Raw genomic sequence first — 23,922 nt, 5'->3', positions numbered from 1 at the left:
TGGCTTATAAATAAACTCTTGTGTATAGCTCCAACATGCCAAAGCGGCCTCCAACTTTACTCTGCTCCACTCAGTACCACAGCTTCCATCCCCTTCGGGTGGTTGAGAGACTGACTTGGGCTTGCGGACACTCCAACACGAATTGACTGCATGGCCCACAGGTTACAGCAGGTACATTAACCTAACAAGCAAAGTTAATGACCATCTTCCCTTTATTTTCCCTGGTTATTTTGCCCTGCCATGCCAATGGTTGTTTAGCTGCAACAGTTGGGCATTAATATTTGGCCATAATGAATATCATATTTTTTGTATTTGAGAATGTTATGGTGTTTTGGGGGCAATTTCCTACTGATGTTTGTCTACTTCACGAGGTGGTTGTGGCAGGTGGGAATACGTGAGGGAGCGCGCCTATTCAAATACCCCCCCACTGCAGACCTCTTGGATGGAGACGTTTGGGTTGTCGTTTTGCGTATGTTCTTGAATTGCCATTTACAACAGTCTGTAGACCTGTTTTTTAGCTTGTTAATTTGCAAAAATATTCATTGTGCTAAGTAACTAGGGTACAAGTGGGAAGACATTGCAACAGCTACTGCTTCAGGAAACACCTCAAGACCTGGCTCTTCCAGCAGTAGCAGCTCCCCCCCCCCCTTCCCTCAGCGCCTTGAGACCCTCACGGGTGAGTAGTGCGCTTTATAAATGTATTGATTGATTGATTGGTCTTTGCAACCTCAGGAGCCAGTTATGGTCGTTAGCCCACTGAAGACCAAGGTGTCTCCTTTTCCGACTTTGACTCTTAGGGGAGTGGGAGTGATGGCAAACCGTCCTGGATTGCTATCGATGTTTGGTAGGTGGTACAGTAGCCCAACGCAGTTAACACTACAGTAGTGCACATAAAATATAGTGTCTAGACACTTTAATAACTTTCATAAAACTTTTATTTTCTCTGACCCCTCCAGAGTGAGTGATCTGGTCTACAATGTTGTGATTCACATGCACAGGTGCAAGGCGATGAAGAGCCCCACTGGGGCTTGAGCTCTTACCTCTAACGGATGTATGACGTTACAACGCATACATTCACAACGCATACTAGTACAACGAAAGTTTTACAACGCAGGATCCATTACAACGCATGCCATTACAACGCAAGTATGGGTAAGTATTTTTTAGTGTAAGTGTTGGATAGTGTAGGGGTTAAAATACTATTCTAACTCCAGGGGGGCGTAACAGTAGGGAAAGTGTTGGATGGTGTAGGGGTTAAAATTAAATTAAATCTTACCCACACTTACGTTGTAATGGCATGCATTGTAATGACATGCGTTGTAATGGACCCTGCGTTGTAATAGTTTTGTTGTAATGCTAGTGCGTTGTAAAAGTTTGCGTTGTTAAGGATGTTTCCCACCTCTAACATTTGGTAGTAGCCTCAAGGAATCTCCTCTTTGTTCTACCTTGGCGGATGTTGGATAAGACCTCTGTTCTATATAAAGTGGTTATTAGGGTCCAGCTGAGCAGCAGCACGAGTCTCTGGTGTCGGCTGCATTTCACGCTTCGGATAGTGAACCTCGCAGTTGATAGCAATACAAGCCTTTCCCTCACTCAGTCCTTCAAGTTTGGTATTTACTCAAGGAAGCTCAGCCAGTGTTTTAATCCAGGGTGCAATCCTTCTGACTAGGCGCAGAGCTTCAGCTGTAAACCGTTTTTCCGACTCACACGTCTAGCCTACATCTTCATACATTGGCAGTTAGTATGCCTAACAAGCCACTCATAACCGTGGCAATACTTAACATGGGGGGGTCTTCAAATTGGGTTTCAGTGCTTCTTCTGCAAAGATTAATGTGGTGTCTTGGTAAGAAACATCCCATGATGTTCTCAGAGCGTTGGTCCCGTGGTGATGGCGGACATAATATCACCAGGGCTTAGGGAGTTGATTCGCAGTCCTTCAGTCAACCAGGTACCCGTTACTGGACTTCACTTTTCTTCTGCCAAAATGTAACGTAATGTAAGTGCAATTGATAATGCGCTCAGCTACCTCAATGGTGTCCTGGAGTATAAGGCTAATGATTAACTGAAATTCGGAAAGCAGTAGTTACAATCATTTTCAGAGCTTGCCGAAATGGCAGCAAATTGGTTAATAACGATAAGGTAGACAGGAAGGGAAAATGCACATTTCCGCTGCAATCACTGAACGCGACCAGCTCAGACCCAGTGGGACCACAAGCAAGAAGATTTGGTTCTTCAGACTTCAGGTTGCCACCAGGGAAATAAAGATGGAACTCGTGCTGAAAGTAGGAAGCATCAAAAATATAGTAGACTCGAAAAACTATACACATGGCCTTAGAAGATGATCCGTTTAGAGACGGTGGATAATGCAATGCTCTCCGGGATGAGTAGACTGAGTAATGCTCGGGAAGGTTAAAAGCAATATGAGCTGCCATATTTTGAATTCTCTGAAGATGGTCCAAGGTACAATCAGGTGACACCAAAAACAGAAAATTCTAATTATTAAGACCCCTAGGGATAGACACCTGCACTACCAAGGAACAAGTGTGTGCCAGTAGATAATGCACAGCTCTACGTTTTAGCAAGAGAAAATGGGTAGAAGAGTGAGAGATCTTGATCAAACTGAAAATCAGGATTACAGAGTGCGCCAGCAGGAACAGTATCAGCACCAAATTGAGATGGTCCAGAAACTCATGGGGAGAGTCCTCGGAGCTTTGAGCCCAGAGGCCACTAACAATTCTGTTTTGTCTGTGTTTAGCTTACTTAAATTGTTACTCATCCGCTCACCTCCAGCAACTATACAATCATGAAAGTTGGAAACCGCGTGATGCGTATGTTGTCTGTAAATGGTATCGAGATCTGTGGATCATTTGTGTAACTCATAAATGTGTGACCAAGGGAGTTGATGAGCTGCGCCAACGGACCTTCTGAGAAGTTGAAAAGGGTTTGACTCAAAGAGGAGCCTTAGGGGATGCTGTGAGGCACTGATTCAAAATCTGCTCAAAGGTGGGCAATATATACCACTTACTCTCTGCCCGACAAGTACGCTCTGTCCCCGGCCAAGTCAGGGCCGGGGATTTAATCCCACCTTCCTTTAATCAAAGCAGAAAATGGTCATGAGAGGCCATATCAAAGGGCGCCGGCAAATACAACAGAGCCAAGGAACTGCTCTGGTCCACCAATAACCACAAATGTTCAAAAATCGAGATTTAAGTGGGTTCCGTGCTATGGAAAGGTTGGAAACTAGACTGCAACGTCAAGACTGCTATTATAATCTAAAAGGAGGACAGGGGCTTGTTGATAGCCTTCTCTCAACAGTTTTGTTGGAAAAGAAAGCAGATATATAGGTTGATATATATATTCAACAGGTCACCAGATGGTTTTCATTTTAAAAAGAGGAATATCCATCGCCTGCTTCCAAGATTATAAAGTCTGGAGAGCTATCCAGGGTCCTCTCGATTTGAGAAATAAATAAATAAAAAATTGCAGGGAGCAGCTCTTAATTTAAGCTGGCAATTGCAGGTGGGACCCACTGTCACTTAATTTGATCGTTTATTTTTTCTCATCAGACTTTGACCCAGAGCAAGAGAGAGAGAGAAACTCACAAGGGGAAAAGGAAAGGAGAAGGATAATAAAGGCAGAAAAATCTTGACAAAGGCAAAATTGGGAACCTACAAGACTGAGTTAAAGGGGCAGAAAGTGTCTGGTGGTGAACTAACTTGCCAATTGGTGGTATCAAGACTATTCAGAATGCCGGCAATCAATAGTGGTGGATGTGGGCTTCAGAGCAACACTTTGGGCCCAGGCACTTATTTGTTTACCAATTAAACACTGGCAGAGGATCTGGGTCCATAGGAGAAACCAAGGATAATAGATCTAAAGTTGCAGGGAAGAAGGGAATCCGCAGACGCAGATTGAATGAAAGATCTGGAGACCTGAGAAGCCTTGGAAGCATGCATCGCAAGTTCTTTGGAAGCAGTCGCAACTCACACTGAAAGGGCATCACTGATAGCATTAACCTTAATTATAGAATACTGATATGTTGTGCTACGTCTGGAATGCTCTGATGTGAAGCTGTAAAAGCTGGAGCTACCAGTGAGCTTACAGTCTAGAATAAGTTCTTGGTAGCGTTACACGCATTACGAATTTTAGCAGCATAGTCGTTTCCATTGGTTGATTGAAGCACATATTTGTAATCCTTAAGGGCAGTCTTCAATTTAATCTTATCGACATAATCAACCTGCCATTTCTGCTAGAAACATTTAAACTCCAATGTAGCCGGCTTTAAAGTGGAGTTATTCTATTGAGTGGAGAGGTCAGCACCTTGCGGATCGACCAGAAGGAATTAATACATCTAGAGTTGTGGTGATCCGGTTGTTCAACTCATTGAGTTCTTTGTCTAAAGTAGAGGCAAAAGAGAAGACACCAGTCGCAGACAGAACTTTAGCGAACACTTGCGACCTGACTGTTTCGAAATGGTTTTAATACCCAAACCAAAGAGTATTTATTAGAATTGGGAAGTCGAATTTCAAAGGGAATAACAGAGTGGTCATTGCATGCCTGAGTAACAGGGAAGCCAGTGACCCCAAGTTTTTGAGGGACAAAATAAAATCCGGAACCCAGCTAAATGGATGGGACCAGTTACTGATTGATTCAGATTGAGACCAGAGAGCAAACAAAGCAAGATTATCAGATAACTCCACCCACCTAAATCTAACAAGGAGGTATGGCCGAGCAGATTACCAGGATTAGCGCGTACAGGTCTGGGGCTAGAGCAAAGTGCGCCAGATAATGCAAAGACCGCAACATTGACATTCAGAATTCCATTGCTTCGGCATAAGGAAAAGAATTGACATCCAAGAGAGTTAATTTAATAGAGGTCTTGAAGACAATGGCAGGACCCTCTCCTTACCTATTAGGGCAGGCTGTGTAGGTTAGCTGATACAAGATCGAAAGCAGAAGATTTAGAGGTGCAGTGGAACAGTGGATTCGCCTATTTCAAGGCTATGCTATCTAGCAAGGCTACCCATCTTGAAGCTACACATGCTTAGGAATCTTCCACCCATAGGTGTCCCAGGCCCTTAGTGTATACCACAGTCATGTTGCACACTAGTGTCGCCACTCTGTGATGACAAATTGCTCAAATTGAATAAGGAGAGCCACGAGTCAGCCTCTCCAGCCTACACACCACTATGAATTAACTCTCAGCAACTCCATGTTGTTTCTTGGCTTGAACATAGTCACCCATTTTAAAAGGATGAACTCTTTATTTCTCCCATCCCCATTTCAATTCTCTGCTTGCTAGAGGAAAGATGTGAGTGTGCGTTTCCTATGCAGAAAGTATACCGGGCATAGGTGAAATTGTGACATATGGAGCAAGGTGGCACAGTGCTACAGCCCCAAGGACCCTACTTTAACCATTTATTGCTTTTTAAAAAAATCTTCAAATCTTTCAAAGGTCTGTTTTTAGGTCGAGCCTGGGCAGTGCTTGCGCTGACTGCTAGTGCCAATAGCTCTCTACAATGCCAGTAGCTTAAACTCTAGCAAATGTGAGACCTATTACATTATAAATAAAAACTGGCACAGCGACCTCTTTTGCTGTCCCGGAAGGCTTGTGTATTAAAACTAATCACAATTTTTAAATACTTAGATACATGCATACATAGAAGGGCTTTGGGCCAACCCTCTTCTTCTATGGTTACATAAAATGTAGTAATTTTGTTTTTGCCTTTTGCCCTCCCTGCCCTACAATCGATCAGCTTATCCACTGGCTCGCTTATATTGTAAATGGCAGCATTTAACCGGAGTACGCGTACACATCCACCTAAAAAACAGTGCACTTCAGTGCCAGGACTGGCGTGTCCAGCTCTCCTTTCATTTTTTCACATAGTATTTATTTATTTCCCTTTTATTTTTGTGCAAATAAGCCAGTCACCTTTTTAAATGAGTTTTTTTTCTTTTTTCGATTGTATGTGCTTACAAAAAACCCAAAGAAAACTGCATGATTGCTAAGGTCAGATCTTGTTGCTTTGCCAAGGTTTGTTGCAGTTTGATGTGTGTTGGGGTGTAAGGGCACATTTCTTTCCGCTTTTTCTTCACATATCTCAATAAAGATAGGGATGTATGTTGATCTTTCTCACACTTACTGCAATAGTGTGTACTTGAACCATATGTGGGCGTAGAATGTGATGAGTGTCTGAAAAGGCGTTTGAATTAGTGAATACCAGCACCATTGCAACTTTATTGCAATTCCAACACCCATTTGTGGAAGCAAACATTTTGTCGTCCCTTCCCTTTACTTAAGACCCTGGAAAATACAATCTTCTGGTTGATATTCCAGTCGCAAGGGCCATCATCCATCAGAAAATGTTGCGGCTCCTGGTTTTGATCATCAGAATCTGTTATGTCACACAACAGTCACTTTTTCAAAAATTGCTTTGACTTATTTATGCAAAAAAAAAAATTAATCCGGGAACCTATTTGTCAATTTAAAATGTACTGCAGCACTATTGTACAAAAAATTATAAAAATCCGTGGTTTAATGAATATTTCAGTCATTGGTGGGCATTGTGATGTTGCACTTGATCCCGAAACAGATGTGTCTGTAAACCTGTCAGAATGCTCTTTTACACAAAATGGCGACCTTTTCTGTCCATGTTGAAAGTATCATAAACCCACTCTTGTACTTCTGCATCCTGAGGCCCTACTGTGGAATGCTCTACTGGACATTAACGGGCTGCTCACCAACCCTGAAACCCTATAACTGTTTGATGCTCTTTTAAACCATTTTGACCAGATGTCACTTGTTCTGTTTGCAGACAAGTCCCGCAGGCTGCAGCATCCATGAAGGCTGGAAAATGGGACCGGAAGAAGGTGAGCGGAGTGCTTGATGCTTGTATTGATAATGGGTGAGGGTTAGTGTGGGAGGCGGTGGTGGCTTCTCAGCCAAACTTTTGAGTATGGTAGTAACCTCTGAAGCGTCCTAAAATGGAGGCTCCTGCAATGGCCACTCTCTTTCACATCAGATTGCTAAAGAATTGTAAGAGACTGAAGTCAGGGATTTGATGTCACTGCCTCACATAAGGTGTTTTTTAAGTGCTGTCTCTGTCATGTCGCAAAGATAGTTGACCTACGTTTTCATGCTGCCGACTAGTTGACGTGCAGGTGAATCTGAAAGTACTCTGGATGTGGCAAGGAATCAGTCACAGGTCCAGTGATACATCCTAGCCATTAGTCTTTTGGGAAATTTGTGAATTGTATTTTAATTTTCAGCTGTGCCAGTCAGATGATTACTCTTTGCGCGGAAGGTAATTTTCCAGCGGTCTACTCTTCAAAGAAGATTATCCTGATTCTATCCTTAATTATGGATACGGTATCCTATGAGGCCTTGTCTCTGATAGATAGAATATGATCCTCTTGGGATAAACATTGTACGTAGTACATTCGCCTTTCGAAATGGATATTGGCACGACTATGGTGGTTTTGGAGATGGTATTGCTGTGCAAGGGCTCTCATCCCATTGTATATTCTTTTTTCCTTTTACTTTATAGTTTATGGGCGCAGAGCTTTATGGGAAGACATTGGGAATTCTGGGACTTGGAAGAATCGGGAAGGAAGTAGCCACCCGGATGCAGTCCTTCAACATGAAGGTACGTTGCAGGTGCTTCCCATGAGAGAAGGTATTGTGCGGTACAAATCCATTAATGTTAGGGTTCACTACAACCCAAAACACTGTCAGTAATCTGTCACTTTATGGACCATAACTGAGCCAGACCATAACCCGTCCAGACATGGAGAACTACTAATCCTAATCTCCAAATATCACAGTTTTTATATAGTGCTTCAGAAGATTGTTTATCTCATTCCTATGCACTTTAAATGTTTGCAGTAAGTGAGGTGAGTTACAGGTAGAAGAAGAGATTCACGTAGCCATGGTGACATGTTGGATCTGGTCAACTCCAGAACTTGCTGAAGTTAAGGATCTTGGAGAAGCGGTGACAATTTGAGGTTGCGTATCTTGACAATTTCACAACTTTGATCAGACAGTGGATCGAGCCAAGTGTAAGACTCGTTCAGGTTGAACTTCGATATGTAGCCTTACGATGTATTTTGGGGTAGAAGGTTTGTTGACCATGGCAGGCGAGGATTGCAGTGGGCTGTAGCATCTCATTCTCACTTTGTAATGTCTTCAGACCATAGGTTACGACCCCATCATTCCTCCAGAAGTCACAGCTGCATTTGGAGTCCAACAGTTCTCCCTGGAAGAGATATGGCCAATGTGTGATTACATCACTGTGCACACCCCGCTTCTGCCATCCACCACGGGTGAGTGTTGTATGGGCCCTAAAGATGAGTTTTGCAGTCAATTCAATTCAATTCAATTCATGAAGCTTTATTCGGCACATGTAAATGACCATAAAAGCACAAAGATTAAAAAGAAAAAACACAATAAATATTACATACAATAAATTTCAGAATAAAAGACATCCAAAGAGATAACAGACATGACTCTTAAAAACACATTGAGTATTGCAGTCATAAATCAAATAGAAATAGTGCAATCCTGCATGCAGACATGAAGGGATATATTCTTTTCATATGTACCACCACAAAATAATAATGCTTACCTGGAGGAAAGGCCTTCTTGTTAACTGTAAGTAGTAAACCTGATTCAGAGATTTTGTATTGCTGCCATACCCGTATGCACAGTTCATGAGTTTGTGGAGTGGAGCCTTGGGCCCTCTCCACCTTCATGCTTCCATTTAGTGAATACATCAAGTCAAGACGAGACCATACGAACTAAACTGTGCATCTCTTAGGTTGCAAATGTGAACTCCAGTTTATTTCACTCACTACAACGCCCCTCTTTCTGCCCTTTAGTTTGTGGTAAATGATATCCGTGAAGGGAGTTGGGATGGGGTAATGCAGGAGAAAAGATGAGATGCATTTATTTAAAGGATTTATGTATTTTTGGTTCACTAGAACCAGAGCTATGCCATAATTATAAGACAGCTACATTTACTTATTATCTAATTATGATTGAAGGACATTCCATCTGCGCCAGTGTAAACCTAGGTTTTTGGACCACTTGCTATCGCCTAAGCGGAGGCCTGAGCGCCTCCAGCCAGGTCAACCCTTTATGGTTTGGGTAAGGGTATATTTTCCATGTTTAAGTGCAGCTGTACATGACAGCTAGACTATCTAAAGTAAGGATACCAGGCTGAAATGGAGAGATATAACGCATACATTGATTGTCCAATACAAGGTAACAGGATGGGTTCAGACTCACCTGCCATGCTCCATTTGGACTCGTTTGGTTTAAGAAATGCATTCACTAAGCAGTGTCAAAGACTGCGTCCGCCATCTCGGAGAAACAGGAGAGACGAGCCAAAATAAGGAATTGGTGACAGTGAACAACTAAGTGTAGCAGTTTGAGGAAATAAAATTTGTAATTGGATTGGCTGTACGTTTATATCCTTTCATAGTTGGCTACTGTAATAATTTCTGTTACTATATATGATGATATGAAACATTTATTTGCTGTATAGAGTTTTTTTTTATTGAGCTGCAGTCTTTGTGGAGGCAACTTGGGCAGAGTACAGAGAAGCTAACAGAGTTATAAGAAGAAAGAATGAAGAAGGGTTTGCCTTACTCAATAATTCTTCAAGCACAACACTTGGAATTGTGCTTAGGTGTGGGAGGAGAGAAGGAGGTTGTACTGTTAAGGTTCAGGGGAAAAGCTCTCATGCTCCTAGGTGAATCACAGCTCCAAAACCCTGTGAATAACTGGTCATGCCAGATCCCGGACTGGTCATGCCAGATCCCGGACTGGCTCACTCGCACATATAAAGGTTACAATCCCGAGCACAGCTGTTGTGTCCTGATATGGTTAACTTGACCTCCAGGGAAATCGTGGGGTCTAGCACATGAGAAGGTATTACACCTTGTGGAAGTGGATCTCCAAGAACACCACACTGGTACCATTTTGTTTTGTAGCGGGACCTTGATTGCCATTGACTACAGTACCCTGGAGATTCTAATGTGTCTAAAAGCTGGAAAGGGCCTGCCACTTCTTTGTTGGTTCCAAGGAGAGAACCACATTGGAAAGGTTGTGCTAATGAGCATGTACTGATAGGTTGAAACCAGTTGTGGAGAAAATGACTTACAACAGTCAATGAAAAACATTCAGTACACATTTGCCTTGATAGACAGTCTGCCAATACCAAGAACTTTCTCCGCTGAGTCTCCACCCCCACCAGCCTGTGTGATACTAGGGCTCTTTGAAAGGTTCCTGTGAATAACCTTTTTGTTCAAACGATATCTATTAGCAGACTACTTGGCTGTGCTGCTGTAGATATAGCCTACCTTAACTCCTCCTCGCCATTATTTCCAAAGGGGGTGAAGTAGATTTCTCTATTACCTTTGAACGCCTTACCCAGTTTTCTTCAATTAAAGATCATTTTTCATTTTTAAACTTGTATCTTTTAACTTAGCTTGGTGTGGACATTGTAGGTAATGTTGCTATATTGTTAAACAACTGTATGCTGACTTGGGTACAGACACAACTCACCCACTCCGAAGATTGCCTAGATGCTCTATCTCTGCTACCTAATGGTAAGCTAAGATGCCCTTGTTGAAATTGGATTCTCTTTGAGGATTGCCCTGCTAGGCTGTTGGGGAACTCAGTTACAACTCAAATGAAGAATGTCACTTCTCACTCATACCACAAGCACTTTCCCAAAAGGATCATTTACGTAGTTTTTCGTTATTCTGAACATTTGGCATGGCTTAGCTCTCCTGAACCAAGTTTTGACAACAGTTTTGACAACCTTGATGTAGCACCACCTAGTGCAGGAAGGGCATGAGGCCACTTAACATGGGTGACATGAGAAATGAGAAAGTTGTTAAGCGGAAAAACTGATGAATGCAGAGGTGAAAAAGGTAGTTCGCAAGGATAGCGCTAGTCTGTTAAGCTACACTTGAACAGGAATTTAAAAAAAAATGTTTTTAGGTCTCTTCTTGAAGTAGAAGCAGGTGTGAGTGAAGCAGATAACAGCAGGATGGGTGGTTCTGTCTCTGAGGGAATAAAATGACCATAGCCAGTGTTTGGTTAAAAGTTACATTTTGCGGAGTTGGTTAGTGGTGGGTGAGGTATGTATGGAAGAATTGAGATCACAAATGGTAGATCAAATAAGATATGAACTCTGAGCATAGTTGTGAAATAGTTCAGACTCAAGGTGCCCAGAGGTTTTTATCTGCCTTTGAGTCCCAGGAACATGTGATCGCTGATGATAGGGTGCCCTTGATCCTCCCATTTTTGAAAGTTGAGACCACTATGACCGTGATGTCTGTGCCTAAGGTTTGACTCTCCATTCTTGTAAAGCAGATTTCGGACTCTCATGAATTTGCTCTCCTCATGACCTGATACAACTTACACCCGTCTATTTCTCACCAGGTTTGCTGAATGACAAGACGTTTGCTAAGTGCAAAAGGGGAGTGCAGGTTATCAACTGTGCTCGCGGCGGGATCATTGACGAGGGTGCCCTGCTGCGGGCCCTGGAGTCTGGCCAGTGTGGCGGTGCCGGCCTTGATGTCTTCACAGAGGTGAGCGGTGTGCTCTGTTGGAAGCTGATTAGCTGTCATACCTTGATTGCACATGCTCAAATGTCCAACTGACCTTCCACCCAAACTAGATGGAAAGTTCCAGAAAAATAAGTACTTGTTCTCTTGGGTTATTTTAGAAATGTGAGCTAGATCAGAGTTCCTCTTCGTTAATGTTTAGATTCAGCCAGAGGACAGAAGTCTGATTTTGTGGATGAATATAGAGTCACAGAATTCTCTCAACTTTTACAATGGTCTGTCAGCTGAGTGGAGTTACTAGAACCCTATTGCACTACTACTAACAACAGTGTAACACAAGAAGTCTGCACCAGCTCGTGCCTTGTGTATGACATCTACAACAACTTCCGAGCTTCCAGCTGCCCATCTGTCAGCAGGACTATGCCTAACACAGTTGAATCTTAAATGGCTGCAGAGTGTGTGTGTTCAGGTTCCAGAAACAGTTTAAAAACATATCCTATGATCCTGAATATCACACATTATTACAAAAATCAGAACTGTGTATCACAGCTAAGGAATGGAGTATACAATTGCACAATACCGTGTGTTTTCTATTTAGAATTTTTTTTTTTTGAGAAATATCTAGAAATTGAGTAGGTTCCCAAAGAGGAGAATTCTAGATTTGGGGCTTATTAGTCATGCATATAGTGCACCGGAAGTGGTTCACAAAAGATCCGACAAAGATTATAGCTAAACAAAATAATGTGCCCAAAATCCGATTTCTCCATGTTTTGCAAAGCTGCAGCGCCCACTGCTACCACCGTTTTTTCCCCAAATATCCCTGCTCATCACTTCTCACATAGTAGTGAATGACGAACAGTACCTGGGGGCATCAGTGATAACTTGGGGACAAGTAGCAATATATTGTAACAGAGGATGCCAGGTTCAAGACTGAAAAATGCTCTGCAGTTCTTGTGCGCATAAAAAGGTGCAGCAGGGGTGTTAGACCCGGCCTCGTGGCGTGGTCCTCCCTGACCCGTAGCAACACCCTTCCGAGCTTACACCACAACAGACCCCGAGTCCCCCGTCCTAGCCAACCCTTCCCTCCATGTTAGTCCTGACCCTTCCTGGACTTCCCAGCCCGTGCCTCCATCTTCCCGGCCCGTAGGCCCTGTGTGCCCACTTTTCAGCACCTAAGATGGCCGCCCGAGCCAGCGCGGCCTAGGCCGAGAGGCGCCACCCTGGCGGGAGGACAGAGCGCTCCCCGTGAGTGAGAAAAGGAGGAGCAGTATCCTTCACACCTCCAACCTCTCCTCGAGAAGTGGGTTTCGATCGCCCCTCCGGCCGCCCGGAGGGCTGGCTCCACGCCTGCTGTGTGTCTGGGACTCCTCCCGAACCCGACCTGAATGGATCAAAGGGCCGCGTGGCAGGAAACCCCAACAAGCGGCCCCCAGGTGCCAAGTCCCCTGCCGACCAGACTCCGGAGCTCAAAGAGGAGCAGTCCTATAACTGGGGTTGCTCCGGGACTATCAACAGATTCGATTCTGGAACACCGAGAGCCCTGCTGACGTGGTCGGGGCTCGTTTGGCAGAGAAGCACTTCTGCTGGAACCACCTGAGTCCTGCTGAGTGACTCGCAGCTCCCCTGAAGATTGTAAGACCTCCGACATCGTGCTTGACACCTGCTGAGAGACTCGCGGCTCCCCTGCAACTTTGGAACATCTGAGCCCTGCTGAGTGACTCGCAGCTCCCCTGAAGATCGTAAGACCTCCGACATCGTGCTTGAGCCCTGCTGAGAGACTTGCGGCTCCCCTGCAACTTTGGAACATCTAAGCCCTGCTGAGTGACTCGCGGCTCCCCTGAAGATCGTAAGACCTCCGACATCTTGCTTGATCCCTGCTGAGTGACTCGTGGCTCCCTGACTCTTCTGGTCCGGCTGGACCCTGAAAGATCGCCCCGTATCCCCCGGCTCGAGGATTGAGAGCTGTGCGCCGGATACGCAACGACATTGACACTGATCCTTTTAGACTGTCCCGCTACCCCTGCGCTGACCGAGACTCTTTGAGCTCTTGCTCCACTTGTAACGACCAGCTTTCTCTGATCATAAAGATCCCTTGAATCATGAGATAAAGAAACGTTCTTAAGAAGCTACGGTGTGGGGTCTCTTTGTCGTGTAGTGCTTGTGTAGTGTGTACGATCCTAGATTCGAGACTCTCCCCCTGAGAAGTTTCCCTCCAGTGCTCGTCTTCGTACCTAGGGAGGTGGGTCCCAGGGTGGTCAGGTACACTACCTGCCCACCCCTGAGGTCGCCTTCTAACAAGGGGAATATGAGGTATGAAATAAAATGCCTTCATATAGCTTCCCCAGTGGTTTATGACTTTGAATGTGTTTTACTTTTGATTGTATTCTTGATCATAATGGTTTGTACGTCCCTTGGTTTTAGTTTCGATTTGTTCTTTCAGACCCCCTAATGGCCCTAGTGCTGGCTATATAAAACTGTAAAGAATATTTAAATAATATGTGGTACTGACTGTGCCTGTAGTTTACTGGTAATGACAGAATGTGGTTCATTGATGGTATGTTTTCTTTTATTTGGGTCCTCACTTCCTAGTTCATTTCATATGCTAGATGCATCCACCAGAAACGTTGTTCACCCATTTATATTAAAAAAGGGTAGATATTGTACTTAACCAGGTGATATCAGGTTGTTTTATAGTTACACTGGATGAGTACACATGATATTAGTCCGTGAGAAGATATTATGTGGGTTGTAGGTGTGAGGAAGGGCCACATAAGAAGCAGGGAGAGGCAGCAGTGATCGCTGGTGGTCATCGAAAGTCATGGAGAACCCTGTTGCAGGTGGGAGGTTGTTATGAGTGCATATGACCTCCCTTTCGATTTCTTGTGTCTGGGAATGATGGGACATATATGGGACAATCTCATTTCTTTATTAACATAATTTCCCATCGGCTCAGCACCCAAAAGCGACCACCATTTGACATTCAGCACTTTATAAACACATAGAATCTAGTCTTGTGCCTGTTTTATATTTTCCATTTTAGAATTTGCTATACACCCCTTATATATTGGACAACCGGGTTACAGTTTGCAGTGATAAAACTACAATAAAATACATACATGTAGGTTTAAAGGATGAAATTTAAAAAAATCATTAGCTAAGAATCCGGGGAGGAAGGATACCAATACTTAAGAAAACACTAGTTACCCTCAATTCAACATACCACTAAGAGATATTAGAGATTCTAACCCTTTTACTAGTGTATATTGCACATATACCAATGACATTGTTTCTCCAGGCACTCCCCTCCCCTTTACCTGTTTATTTTTAGTTTGGGTTTTGACAGCACAACTGTTGAATAGACCTATTGTTCACAATAGCATAGAGTAGGCTGTGGGTCCGCTCCAGTGCCTAATCTGAAAAAAAATTAAGTGCCAGGGCCCAAAGTTATAATGTGAAGCCTGTGTCCAGCACTATCGAATATCAGGGATATGCAATGCAAGTCCGCGTAGTCTTAATTCCATCTCATGTCTCTCATTCTTCACAGACATATCCTGCCTTTTTCTCACACTCTTTCAGGTTCTTTTTCCATTTTCATCCTCCTTTCCCCTTTCTGTTTTTTCACTTTCTAACTCTGGGTTAAAGTCTGGGGAACAAATAAGTGCCGGTCCCTAAATGTGAGTGCTGGTGGGCCCTCAACTGCTGACTCTAATTAAGCACTGGTCACCCCCTTTCAACCATTGATTTCCTGGACCAGCTCTTTAAGCTAAGGACTTGCGACTTTGTCGTTCAAGTCTTGGCTCAGCCCACCAGAGCATTCATGTCTCACTTAATACTATTGGCTGTTTCAGTGTATTCTTCCACCTCCACTTTACTGCTTGCATTGAACAGCATGAAAGGCAAGTCTACAAATATCCTCAGTCCACTCTTGGCAGCTCCCTTTCATGTGTATGTCTTGCTTCAATGTGCTAATGCGGCTTCCATTAGCACATTATACCCAGACCTATTGGCTTTACCTATGCTGGCATACCTTTGTATTTGTCCCTGATTTTAATCACTCTATAGAGTTTGCCGTTCTACCAATTATGTTGACTCGTCAGATTAATATTAATGTAGTTCAAACATCTACCAATATTCTTGTGTTTCTAAAAAATGGTTAGTTTGTATATTTTGTGGCCTTATATTAATCAAATATGGCCCTATTTTTCTGCAGGAGCCTCCTCAAGACCGGGCCCTGGTGAACCACCCTAATGTTATCAGCTGCCCTCACCTGGGTGCCAGCACGCGTGAGGCCCAGAACCGCTGCGGGGAGGACATTGCACAGCAGATCGTGGACCTGGTGAAAGGCAAGGCGCTGGTTGGTGCTGTGAGTATCTCTTCCCTTACATCTTCCTCCCCACACAGAAATTCCGACCTACCTTGCTTCCTCATCTACTATCAAGGCAGCACCCTTTGCCGATTAAAGCACATGTCCCAGGTATAACCTGCCCTCCTTCCCCACCGTTTTTTAGGAAACCCATGGATGTGAACGTGTTTGACTAGTTGACATTAAGTGGTTAGCTTGTGTTGGTAAGAATGGATTCATCCATGTGGACCTCGTGTGAAGGGTCTTTCCAACAGGAATGTTACAGGAACTATTTCAGAAAGCAACCGTTAAGCTGCCTTTGTTTGAAAGAAATGGAGGCTGGATCGTGAAAACCTTCCAGGGTGGTCTTGAATGTCCTTACTATCTGTTTATACTGTGATATTTAAATTTAATTCGAACATTTGTTAAGTATGATCACTTATCACACTGTCGGAATGTAGCTCCTGAACCGACCTGGTGAACTGAGCCTCTCAGTTGTTTCTCCATGGGTTTCGGTGTGATGGCTGGTACAGTGGTCCAGAATTCTGCTTTAAAGCTAGAAAGAAGGCTGGATCAGGGTACCATCCGCTCTGATGCTGCCACCAGATGCATGCAAACAAATTATGGATGGAATGCAGAATAAATCAAACATCACCCCCAGTCAAGAGATCTGGGTTAAATCCATTGTTCTTTTGCTCACCATGCCACCCCAGTTTAGACCCAGCCATATGCAGATTCGTCTTGACCCTGTGCCTCTTGGGAACAGTCCACACCGCACTGCCAAGCCAGGTCCTCCATGGACTGGAAACAAGCATCCTGGGACCAGTTTCTGGGTATTACCCTTCATTAGCCAGGCTAGCTTGAATCCAGTGGCACAGTGAGCAAGGGACCCACGTCTCGGCATACCCATCCCACTTAGGGTGAAATGTGCTACGTAAATAAATGATGGACGGAATCAAACATTCACCCCAAGTCAAGAGATCCGGGTTAAATCCATTGTTCTTTTGCTCACCTTGCCACCCCAGTTTAGACCCAGCCATATGCAAATCATACCAATGATGGACTGAATGCTGAATAAATCAAACATTCACCCCCTGGGTCTAAACTAGGGTGGCATGGTGAGCAAAAGAACAATGGATTTAACCCAGAACTCTTGACTGGGGGTGAATGTATGATTTATTCAGCATTTCGTCCATCATTTCTTTGAGTAGCACCAGATGCAGGGGCAGGTTCCAAGCCATGACCAATCGGGGACATGCCTTCTTCTGCAGAGGTGCAGATTAACTCCTCACCTTTTGCCGATGGGCAAAGGTGGCTCTAAAAATACGTTGTTGCACTGTCAAGCAGTGACTGGGTAAAGCATTACTTTCGCTGCAGGCAATGATTAAGATTTTGTAACTTGTCTTAGCCATTTTTTTTCTTTTTTTTAAAAACTGGCCTCGTATAGAAAAATTATTTTTTTATTGTGTGGCACGTATGCTGGCTTACACCATCTGGCAGGCAAGGTAAAAGAGACATAGCAGTGAACCAAATATCCTTTTAATTCCCTGTCTTGTAGCCGGCCCCTTCAGGCAGTATCATGTAACAGACCTGCCAGCTAAAAAAGAAATAATTAACCGTGTGAGGCGGGGCAAGTCCTTTGAGTGGGAGGGACCTCATTCAGAGAAGTACCTATGGGGCACCTTTCCTTTCTTGCCCCCCTTAAACCCCATCCTGCGCCCCCCCCCCCTCAAAAAAAGCTTAGGCTGGTGCTGGTGTCCTGGGGTGTTTTCACACCTTATTAGACATTGGCTGTTCAAAGCCTTGAAAGAAGAGATCTGGAAATCCACGGTTTGTGATAGTTTTCATCCTCCACTGTGTAATATCGGCTCCTCGCTGTGTGATTCATGAAAGGAGCTAATATCATGTGACTCACACCACTGTGTGAGTTGGCCGATCTTCATGTAATTCTTAACCCCTTGTATGCTGATGATGGAACCGCTCCGTCATCAGCTGCGGTGGCGCTGTGCTGATGACTGAGTGGTTCCGTCATGGCCCGCCTGCCGCTCATGCGCGGCGCGAATTCCGCGCCTGCGCTGCGCGTTCTATTGAGCAGGCGGGGCCATGACAGAACCGCTCCGTCATAAGCACAGCGCAACAGACGCTGGTGACGGAGCGGTTCCGTCACCAGCATGCGCCCGCCGCTCTTCCGCCCCGCCCCCTTAGCACTGCGGCGGAATAGCCGCCGCAGTGAAGAGGTTAAAGAACGTGACTCCTGATATTGTCTCAACAATTATTAGAACATTGGAATGAAGGGAGCTCCATTGAAGACAATGGAGTGCTCTAGGCTTCCAATGGCTGGTAAAAGCCTGGATCTTCAACATTCCAATGTTTGTCATTCACAGCTGTTCCTGTGAACAAAGGACTGGAGCCCGAGGGCATTTCAGTCCCCTTGGGCTCCATGAGGACTTTGTTTTATTTGTTAAAACATTCTGCCCTCTAGTGGCAGAATGTGCGAATAGCCTTATAGCCCTTCATAGCTGGGCTATACCCGCAATAAAGTCCAGCGCCCTTGTTAAAGGCCCTCGCCTTTGACACAGGTCTTTAATGCTGGAGCGGGCCTTTAATGGCCAGTATACTATAAGGCTATATTAGAACATTGGAATATCGGGCGCTCCATTGAAGACAATTAAGTTGCTCAGAGCTAACCAGGTCTGGTATAAGCCTTCTGCTCCGACATTTCAATGTTTGTCTTTCTGTTCCTCCCTTTTTAAATTAGAACATTATACCCTCAGTAGGCGGAATGTTCTATTAGCCTTATAGCCCTTCTACCTCCGGCTGTACCATTAATTAAAGGCCCTCTCTCTTGTTATAGGTACGCACCTCAGGAGTATAATTCTGGTTCAGGACCATTAACAACTGGTATATGCCTCGGTAGCTAGCTGTTGGGCTATAATATAGTTCTACATTTTGTAATGTTGACGCCATTTTGGAATGTCTAACTTCTCTTGAATCCATTGAGCCCCGTAAGCTGGAATCAAGCTGTGATTGGCAGAAATCCAAGATATCAGGGACACGTTATTTCTTTGAATTTCGTCACCAAAACTGTCAAGCATGGTTTTCACAGTGGTTAAAATACAGCCCTTTTTGCTCCAGAGTCATGGAGATCTTTTCTAGGTTTATCGACTCCCATGATCGGTACAGACATAATCTGTAATTGGGAGTTTCATCTGATTCCCCATTGGGCTAAAATCACTTGCTTGATAGCACAGAATAGCATTTGTATTCAAGTCCTGCTTACATCTTAGACACTGTCAAACAGCAGAAGACCTATGGTTCACGGTCTACACCCACCTAGCAGCGCTTCTCTCCATGTGAATTGTTTTCCTAGAGTAAGACTTTTCTCCGGGTTACAGAACACAGGATATTTTCCTCCGTTTCGAACTGAAGAAGAGTTTTGAACTCTTGTATGTGCTAATAATCGAATTTTAAGAAGCACTGACAAAGCTAAGGGGTCTGGCTTAATGGTTATGTGCTTTTGAAATGGCTGAACGTGGTTGTGTGACGTTTGGATAACGCGTACAGGCACGTGTATCAATGCAGTTAATAGGTTCAGAGGCACATACAAATGCCTTCAGCTCAAATGCAAGGACATGGACAGTCTGACAATATGCAAAGGCAGACACCTTTGTGGATGTTGAATAAATGAGTGGATAGATGTTAGTCTAGATGTATTCATGATGACTGAGGTTTTATAAACCTGTGGTTGGGTTGGTAGGTGGATGGGTGTGGCTGCAGCAGGACGGATGTACAGCCAGAGTGGCGCACGTATTGGTGTGTGGATGAATGACTGGCCCTGGGTAGAGGGATGTATCATTAGAGGTGGTGGATGGATGAATGCTTCAATGTGTTTGTTCATGGATGAATGCTTCGATGCATCCGCATAGGTAGATTTAATATCTGAATGGAAAACCAATTAGCTCAGTGCATTGGTAGGTAACTGTGAGAAGATGGGTGGTTACATGGGTGCTTGGCAGTGGCGGCCGCCACAAACTAAGGGTGGTGAGGCGGGCGGAGGGAACAGAGGAGGGGTTGCGTCATGATATAATAATTTAAAAAAAAGAATTTACCTGGAGCAGCCTGCTGCCTCCCACGTTGCGTTGCGTCTCCTCTTCCTGATCCCAGCAGCCCCTGGGACAGACCCCATCCAATCACCGTGCTGCAGAGCAGCGCAGGGATTGGCCTGAGTAGGCTGGAAAGATGTTCCGCTCAGGTCAGGGAGTCTGTGGGGTTAATTCAGCCCGGCTGCTCACTGAAGCTGGGCTGGAGAAACCTAATTGCGCATGTGTGTTTTAGTCGGCCCGAGAAACATATGCACGCTTAGGGCGTGCATATAGCCCTCCTCTTCCCCCTCCCATGCCTTGGCCCTCCCCTCCCTACAGCGCTGGCAATGAACATTGTTTTATTTTTCATCTGCTGGCTTTGAGCCAGGAAGTAGGGCGACGCTCCTCTGCCATTGCGGCGGAGTCACCACTAGTGCTTGGCAGAGAGTGGGTGAATTTAAGTTCCCACCTCCTTGTAATCAAATTCTTCTTGGTGTTCTATTATCCTTCAGTTAATTCTCAATGTAATCTACATCTTTGAGGTTCTTTCCATTGATGTTTTAAAATTGTTTGCAAATTGCTGAGGCTTTTCTCAATGCAAAGGCCTGCTAATTTACTGATGACAACTGTCTCTATAAACGTTTGAGGAATATCATGAGGATACAGAAATATAGGTTCAGCAGAGTAACAATACCAACAGTAAAAGAAATAAATATTTCAGGAAGGCAAACTTCTATTGAAAAAACATTCGCAAATCTTAACTTTTTGAGAAGTGCTAATAAGCTACTGTTAAGAGCATCCAAACCTTCTTTACTTGCGACTTAAATTGACTTTGGGCGTGTTGTCTGAAGAGAAGCACACTAAAGACCCTCAAAATCATTTACAACACAAACCCATTGCTAGGTGGACAAGTATATTGATCCAAAAGGGGTGCTTTACGCAGGTTGTTTTTAAAAAAATCTTATCCCTTGTTATTTTCTGTACTGACATTTGGGCCCTTCTGTACCACTATTTCGCCAGGAGATGAGAGAAAATAACAATGCAATCCACAAAATGATTTCAGGTCCCTGTTTGCTAGATTATAATAAGTAACATAACACATGGGTAAACTTTTGTATTGCATCCACAGTACTTTGCAATATAAACAAACAAGCTCTCCATTTTAGAAGGCTATCTTGGGATTGTTTAACAATTTTTTAACTCTACATTATACATTTTTTCCTGGAAGTGCACCCTATCAGATGGGATCTTTCATGAACTAATTAAGTATTCTTATCCGCCTACGTCATAACTGCAATGCTCCAATATAAGTGCCAGCCTTGCGCCAGGTACTTTTTTCAGCAGTACCGGAAGACACTGCACAAGTTTGGTTAAAGTGTTGGAAAGACAAAATGGACATCGGAGTCCTATGTTGCAGCGGGAGCTGGCAACGTCCGTTCCACCCATTTTCCTACTTACTCACAGCAGCCAAGCGCATGATGGGCGAAGCCAAAGAGAAATAATTGTAATAAGGAGTGCCACAGAAGATAGGAGGAGGGAGGGCGTCAAGGAATTCAATGGAGCGGTTATTTCAGTGCGAAGAAACGTTACCACAGGTAAGTTGTTCTCTAGTAGATATTCGCTCCCGTATTAACTACTCCTAGAGCAACTGAATGGAGGAGGGTTGAGGATACCAGTGAAAAACATCATAATGCTCTGAGAAACAGCCCTACACAAGGGGAATTGTGCTTTGCCCTTGACATTCTGTCAATAATGCAAGGCAAAGGAGTGCAAAGAGGCTCATGTAACCATCTGACAACAAAACTCAACCAGTACAGCACACAACAACATGGTGGCGGCAGCCTCCCCTCTCACAAGCTCGGCATGGAAACCCTCAGGGCGGGCACGTTTTACCGGCCAGTTTATAGCAATACTTGATTCACAAAGAAATCTATCTAGATCTGAATTGACACCTCCTAGCTTTCCCTTTAGAGGAGCCATCAAAAGTTGCAAAAAGATTGTCAGTCTTTCTTCCTCCTAAAAGAGATGAAGAACAGGGAAGAAATCTGATGAAGTCATAACCTGCAAGAGGTGATTTCGATAACATCTTAGACTAGAAGGATGGCTTCACTTGCATAGTTAGTTTGTACTTTCAGAAGCTATAAGAGCATGCACTTTTTCTACGTCCTAGCTGAGTCGTCAGCCAGTAAAAAGATTGTTTTTCATGTCAGAAACTTGAGAGGCAAAGCATGCAAGGGTTCTAGCAGACATCGCATGAGGAAAATGAATACCACATTTAGGGCTTGATGTACGAACATTAGTAGTAGGGGTTACAAAATAGCAATTTTTTGCAAATCGCTATTTGGTAATCGGTATTACTAATGTACTAAAGCGACATCTGGCCCTGATTACCCCAAAAATTATTTGTAGTTGGTCGCAAATAGACTTGCCTCATGAATATTAATGAGTTAGGTCATAATATGTTCACCCAGTAGGATTCACTACCATCACAGGGATGGTGGCCTACTGGGATCTGCAGACCATCGTATCTGTAATTGCTTTTAAATAAAGCTGCAAAGGTACCCCTTCCCATTTGCAAATGTGTTATTACCAACTTTTCATTGGTGGTACAGTGCAAATGTTTTGTGACAATATTTCGGTTGCAAAACAGTAGTACATAGAATTCAGATTCCCTATTTAGAAGCAATACCTTGAACACACCCCTTCCAAATAACGATTCTTTTTTTGGTATTTGCACTTTACAAAAAGCATTTTTGTAGTCGCAAATGGCCCAATTCAGAAAAAATACTTCGTACATCTAGCCCTTAGATCTTACTAGGACTAGGGTACTTTGAAATGTACTGGTGGATACTTTTTCTGCAACCTCGTACAGGAACCTTGCAACCACTGGGAGCTTGAAGAGGAACTCTTGATCAGGGGTTAGCCATTTTAATCCTTTCTCCACCAGAGATGCCATAAACTGCAGGATGTACACAATTCAAAACTGAGTTGAAGTTCACACCAGGTGGCAAAAAGTAATTATCTGCTTGAATAAACTCCTTATAGAAAACGTCTGAGAACAGGAGCACATCAAGAATCTTTGCGCAAGAGTGGCCCGTACCACAGAGAACTACCGATATAGATACTCAATACGACAGATGGTGGACAACATGTCCTACTGGGCATAGCGCAAGGGTAGGTGTGAACTTATTGGGGATTTGTACCCAGGGGAGACCTTCATATCATTTGCAGAGGCTTGTGCCACGTTTATGTTGGGACCCGGTCACTTCCTGCACTATGCCCGATTATCGGATACGACTCTGGCCCAGAGATCACCTAACTTGGACCGTTGGCACAAAGACGTTCAGGAATGGCCCTTAGCAGAAGAGTCTCATATGAAACTTAGTAGACAAGATGACAAACGACATGACGATCTTGCAACTTGGAGGGACCTCTGTGGTACCTTACTCAACCCGAGTCCACTGTGGCGTCCACAGATAGTGAGAGAGAGCATAAGGAGACGATGAGGGGGTTGGAGATGCACATGGGGTAGGGGATGGTGAAACGCCATAGAAATTCATACCTTATGTTGTGGCAGAGTGTGGTAGTGCACACACCATGTTTGGGTTTCTGCGAAATGTTGGCCTGTCGTTTTACTGTTCCAATGTAGATTTGAATCGTACCTGATGTGCTGTATGCCTTGTACCCTGATTTATTCTGTTTAGATGTTTGGAAATTTGTAAGTTGGGAAAACAAGTGATGTATGGAATGCTTGCATTAATCTCTGCCACTCATAATTACTTGGGACGCATTCCATTCCATTGTGTGTTTGCACAATATGGCACCTCAGACAGGATTTAGCTATATGCATATCATATCTGAGCAATAAGATAAGCAACCTTAGACTGGGTTTGGCTGTTCAGGCCTGATTACTAAGGTATA

The 23,922-nt window shown here is 44.0% G+C and overlaps 1 protein-coding gene across 1 annotated transcript in view; it reads left to right on the top strand.

Annotated features, from left to right (window-relative positions):
- The window catches only part of PHGDH (phosphoglycerate dehydrogenase), a 166,353-nt gene that overhangs the window by 90,713 nt on the left and 51,718 nt on the right, over positions 1-23,922 (top strand). The window contains exons 4-8 of the mRNA XM_086931884.1: positions 6,816-6,870; positions 7,548-7,646; positions 8,190-8,322; positions 11,453-11,601; positions 15,788-15,940. Coding sequence (XP_086788010.1) covers positions 6,816-6,870; positions 7,548-7,646; positions 8,190-8,322; positions 11,453-11,601; positions 15,788-15,940 — 589 coding nt within the window. The remainder of the gene's footprint in view (positions 1-6,815; positions 6,871-7,547; positions 7,647-8,189; positions 8,323-11,452; positions 11,602-15,787; positions 15,941-23,922) is intronic.

This window comes from Lissotriton vulgaris, chromosome 7 (genome assembly GCF_964263255.1).
Source record: "Lissotriton vulgaris chromosome 7, aLisVul1.2, whole genome shotgun sequence".
Lineage (NCBI taxonomy): Eukaryota > Metazoa > Chordata > Amphibia > Caudata > Salamandridae > Lissotriton > Lissotriton vulgaris.
Note: the sequence above shows the minus strand (reverse complement) of the source record. Positions and strands in the feature narration are given on the sequence as shown.